This window comes from Triticum urartu, chromosome 2A (assembly GCF_056163025.1).
Source record: "Triticum urartu cultivar PI428250 chromosome 2A, HENAU_Tu73, whole genome shotgun sequence".
Classification (NCBI taxonomy): domain Eukaryota; kingdom Viridiplantae; phylum Streptophyta; class Magnoliopsida; order Poales; family Poaceae; genus Triticum; species Triticum urartu.
In genome coordinates, this window is record NC_141874.1 from 711,958,021 (window position 1) to 711,963,452 (window position 5,432).

Sequence of the window (5,432 nt, forward strand, 5' to 3'; positions counted from 1 at the left end):
GGGCGTCATTAATCTGGCGTGAGAATTGATAACATGGGCCCTGCGACGACTCGCTGGATCGAGCAAGTTATCGGGACCAAACTATGGTCAGCCGGACATAGAGAGGAGGGAAGAACTCGCCCCGCAAGCTGGAGATGTCAAACACATAAAGACCTCGGGGATCATGAGACATCGGCATTGGAGGCTAGTTCGGGGGCTACTGAGGATGTCCTAGACTAGGGGGTCCTTGGGCTGCCAGCCTATCTCTTAGGGTCGGACTGGTGGGCCACACTACACTGCTAGAAGACCGAACTATGAGGCGACTCCATATCCGGAGAGGAGATCTTTCATGCCTTGGTGTGTCCTCCAAGTCAAGATAAGAAGAATCCGCATGATTATTCCTTCCTTATAACCGACGCGACTTTCTGTAACCCTAGTACCCCTAGTGTCGATATAAATCAAAGGGTTTAGTCTGTAGAGGCTAGAAAAACAACCATCATCCTACTCGCCTAGGGTTTAGTTCATCCGATCTCGTGGTAGATCGACTTTGTAATCATCCTATACACTTCAATATAATCAAGCAGGACATAGGGTTTTACCTCTTCGAGAGGGCCCGAACCTAGGTAAACATTGTGTCATTCTTCCCTTGTTCCCCATTGATCCAAGATCCACAGCTTGGGACCCCCTACCCGAGATCCGCCGATTTTGACACCGACAGTGACCAACAGATATAAATCCCAAGTGGCTCAACAAATATAGCTATGTTCCCTGACAATGGCGCCAGAAAAAGGTCTTGATAACCCACAAGTATAGGGGATCGCAACAGTTTTCGACGGTAGAGTAATCAATTCAACATAAGGGGAGTCAAAGAATACTTGTAAGTATTAGAAGTTGAGTTGTCAATTCAACCACACCTGGAGACTAAATATCTACAGTAGAGTGATCAATAGCACGATAGTATGATAATTTGGTAGCAACAGTAGCAATGGCAATAGTAGTGGTAACAGTAAGAGTAGTAGTTTTGTAGCAATTGTAACAGTAGCAACAACAGTAGTAACTTAGTGAGAACAATATGTGAAAAAACTCGTAGGCATTGAATCGGTGACAATGTTGGATAATATTCATCATATAACAGTAATAACCTAGGGCAACACAGAACTAGCTCCAATTCACCAATATAATGTAGGCATGTATTCCGTAAATAGTCATACGTGCTTATGGAAAAGAACTTGCATGGCATGTTTTGTCCTACCCTCCTGTGGCAGCGGGGTCCATAAGGAAACTAAGGGATATTAAGGCCTCCTTTTAATAGAGAACCGGAACAAAGCATTAACTCATAGTGAATACATGAACTCCTCAACCTATGGTCATCAGCGCAAAGAATCCCAATTATTGTCACCTTGGGGTATGCGGATCATAACACGTAGCAGGTGCATATAACTTGGAATATCGGATCAAGAACACAAATATATTGGTGAAAACATAAATGGTTAAGATCTAAAATCATGGCACTCGGGCCCTAGTGACAAGCATTAGGCATTACAAAGTCATAGCAACATCAATCTTAGAACATAGTGGATACTAGGGATCAAGCCCTAACAAAACTAAATCAATTACATGACGAATCTCATCCAACCCATCACCGTCCAGCAAGCCTACGAAGAGATTACTCAGTCCCGGCAGTGAACATCATGAAATTGCTGATGGAGATGGTTGATGATGACGAAGACGGAAGATCCCCCTCTCCGAAGCCCGTGAACGGTCTCCAGATCTGGCCCCCCGATGAAGAACAGGAGGTGGCGGCGGCTTGGAATCGTAAAACATGATGAAACTTCCTCTCCTATTTTTTCTCAGGAAAAAGGAATTTATTGAGTTGGAATTAGGGTCAGCGCAGCCTCAAGGAGCCCTCTACCAACTTGGGCACGCTAGAGGGTGTGGCGCGACCTGGTGCCTAGTGGGTAGTAGGATCCCCTCCAGTGGGTACTTCCTCTAGTATATTTATTTTATTAGAAAACTATTCTCCAAAAAGTTTCGTCCAATTCTGAGAACTTTTATTTCTGCACAAAAATAACACCATGGTAGTTCTGTTGAAAACTACATTAGTCCGGGTTAGTTTCATTCAAATCAGAGTAAAAAACAAGAGCATAAGTGTTTGGAAAAGTAGATACGACGGAGACGTATCAGTGTGCAGTTGACGTACAACACCCATCCTACAGCGTCGTCTGCGCGTGTGGCGTCGAGCATGATGGCGAACGTGTCGAGCCATAATTACTTTTAGAAAAAATCTTACATGTAATACATTATAGTTTAAGAAGTTTAGATAGACACAATACATACTTCCCCTTGTCCATACTAAAAATAGATTGTTTCATCTCAAATGGTGCACCATTAGTGGATCCCTTGATTCATTAACAAAACCGGGCATTAATAACAGAGAAATTATAATGATAATGGCAATGTTTTGTTTAAAATGTATATAAACTACTAGCATGCCATTCAGAAAAAAAACAAAAACAAATAGTAAATGGTATCATCACTTTCTTTTTGTTGTTAAAACGCTACATATAGCAGCAAATATAAATGGCAGAACAATATCCATTAATATAAACATGTTGATGACTTGGGAGAGCCGCACAGCGACACATCGGCTACATGCACATGTTGCACATGTATATACATATGTACATGTGTAGGACCTCAAAACCAAGAAGTAAAGAAATCATTGTGTGGCACACTTTATATTATATGAAAGTATCTCTTATGAATGGATGCATACGTATATGAGAAAAGAGGACGACGCCTTGGGAAAACCTCATGGCAACATGTGGTCTACATGCATGTGTTACACATGTATCGTGTGTAGGACTTCAAAACCGACAAGGAAACACATCACATTATGCCTTATCTGAGAATATCTGTTGTGGATGAATACATGCATACACGCATATTTTGGGAGAACAGGATGATTATATGGGAGAGTCGCGTGGCGAAACATGGGCTACATGCACAATGTACATGTGTAGGAACTCGGGACCAAGAGGAAAAGAAAATATTAGCAATTATTATGCATAACTCATTGCATTAGGGTGTCTCCAATAGTTGTAAGATAGGTGCTGGCAAAATTTGTCACATATTTTTTTATGATGTGGCATAAAATAAATAGGAAGAGAGAGGAGGGTTGTATATAAATGAACCAACAACCCTGATACAAGCTTCAAGGTGAAATAAGAAAAGGAGAACTTTATAAATGCTCTCACCTCCCATTGGTCACACTACAGACACTATTGGAGTAGTTTATAATAAATTATTGATGGATGATATGTCTAGTTTTACCAACAAGCTTATCAACAGACTATCGGAGTCTCTAGTTGACTGTAGGTATATGTGTTTGTAAATGTATCTATGTCATCAACAAATAAGCTATCATACACATTCCAATATGTGTATCTATGGACACTCCTTATGTGTAACGTATTAAGATATACATTAAATGTGTTTTTAGATACAACTTCTTTAGTGGTTTATATTTTAGAGTTTTATTTTGTTTTGTGAAATGGAAAAAAATATTAGCTTTCCTAGTTTTGCTGCTAAGAACTAAGATATACCAATACTCTATTTCCTTAGCATTCTTGGTTTTTTTGCTAAGAACTAAGATATAGTGATACTCTATTTCTTCATTAAATATGGTGATGCATTGAATTTATATTGAGATGATGTGTTTTAGACGTAGTGCACCTTGAAGCATTGGGATTGCTCTAAGAAAATGAGATAGTAAAAAGAGTAGTCCTATCTCTTTGCGTCTTAAATTCGTGCCTCATTAAATATGGTGTCACATTGGATTTCTACCTAGGTGGCATGCATTACACAAAGCACATGTTGGAGAATTGGGATTGTCCTAAGAAAATAAGATGGTTAATAATTTTGCTATCTCTTTGCATCTTTAAAGTTCTTGCAAGGGTTATTGGTTCAAGTTCATACAATTTATTCCCACGTAATTATTGGAAATTCCCTTACCTCCATTTGCGAGTGCATATATGCATACCTGAGAAAATAGGAGGAGGCCTTGACACATCGACATGTGGGATGCCTGCACATGTTACACATGTAGGAGCATGTGATATATGTGTGCAATGTACTATGCGCTCCAAAATGTGCGTTGGATCGTTTATGACAAGATGTGGTGATGCATATTCATCGACCAACAACACAACATTATCCTTCCAAGATTACATTGACCAACATATACAACATGCACTAAATTGCAATAGATGACCGATGGAGTATGTACTTTTCTATTTAATATAACTCCTTTCTTCTTTCTATGTCAACAACGAGATCTGCAGACACGTAGGAACTAGGTTGCTGCAGGATGAAGCGACTGCCAGCCATGCATGGTATGCCACTTAGATGCGATGGTGGGGTCCTAGATGTTGATCCCTCCTCCACCTTAATCGCCCATCACCTCCTGAAACCCCTCCAACCCAAAGTCTTCCGCCTTGGGAAGCCCCGCCACATATGCCTCGAAGTCCCCCAACTCTAACGCCCCCGCCGTGTTGTAATAGGACCACTCAATGTCAAATGTGCCCAAGTTAGTGGGGGTTGTCATCGACACTGTTGAGGTTGAGGAGGAGTAGCACAGTGCAGTGGTGTTGTTGGTGTCGGTGCTATGAGCCGGAGGCTGTTGCTCTTGCGCATGAGGGAGAGGAACTGTCGCGGTCATGGGAGGAAGGGGAGCTGCTGCCAGGTTGAGGCGTGCGCAGTCACCATAGAGCGCCCTTGCCGCAGCATCATATGCGCGTGCGGCATCGAGCGCAGTGGCGAACGTGCCAAGCCAGAGGCGGGCTCCGCGGTTGGGCTCACGGATCTCGGCCACCCACCTACCCCAGGTGCGCTGGCGGACGCCGCGGAAGGGGCATCGCTGGTTTTCGGGCCCTCCCTTGCCCTTCATGCACCCCTTGCGCGATCGTCGGAGCGGGCAGCACCGCCGCCTATTCTGCTGCTGGTCCGCCGGCGCCGGCGTTTGCTTCATTCTTGATATGACTGTGGCAGAGGGATGTCGACTGACTCTGCTCGGGGAGAGGGTCCATAGCCACTGATACTTATTGATGAATTGATGGCATGGAGGACTGCGGTGAGGTACATACGTGTAGGGACGGAGCAACGTGTGGTGGAGACGACGCGGCATCTGGAGGGGCTGCGTTACCTACCTCGGTCAATGAGCCGGTCTCTTTGATGGATTTGGATATGGGCAAGCATCTACATGTGTTCTCCATGCGTTGAGGTGAAGTGGCGCGTGTAGGTGTGCATGCATGCAAGTGTCGCGCCTCCCCAACACACACCTGGTTTCCATGTGTTGCGTACATATGCCATGGCTCGCTGGCTGACACAACACATCGCGCACATACCGGTCTCTTTGGACATTTCATTCATGGCACTAGCAGGAGTAAATAGCA

General features: G+C 43.6%; 1 protein-coding gene across 1 annotated transcript; it reads right to left on the reverse strand.

Annotated features, from left to right (window-relative positions):
- Positions 1 to 4,143: 4,143 nt before the first annotated feature.
- On the reverse strand, positions 4,144 to 5,059 carry LOC125534252 (dehydration-responsive element-binding protein 2C-like). The gene has a single exon (XM_048697520.2). It carries the CDS (start codon positions 5,006 to 5,008, stop codon positions 4,427 to 4,429), a length of 582 nt encoding a protein of 193 aa, XP_048553477.2. The 5' UTR covers positions 5,009 to 5,059; the 3' UTR covers positions 4,144 to 4,426.
- Between the last annotated feature and the right edge of the window lie 373 nt (positions 5,060 to 5,432).

Bases quoted from the DNA above. Each gene is read 5' to 3' on its own strand.
- LOC125534252 (XM_048697520.2), bottom strand. From the start codon at position 5,008: ATGAAGCAAACGCCGGCGCCGGCGGACCAGCAGCAGAATAGGCGGCGG.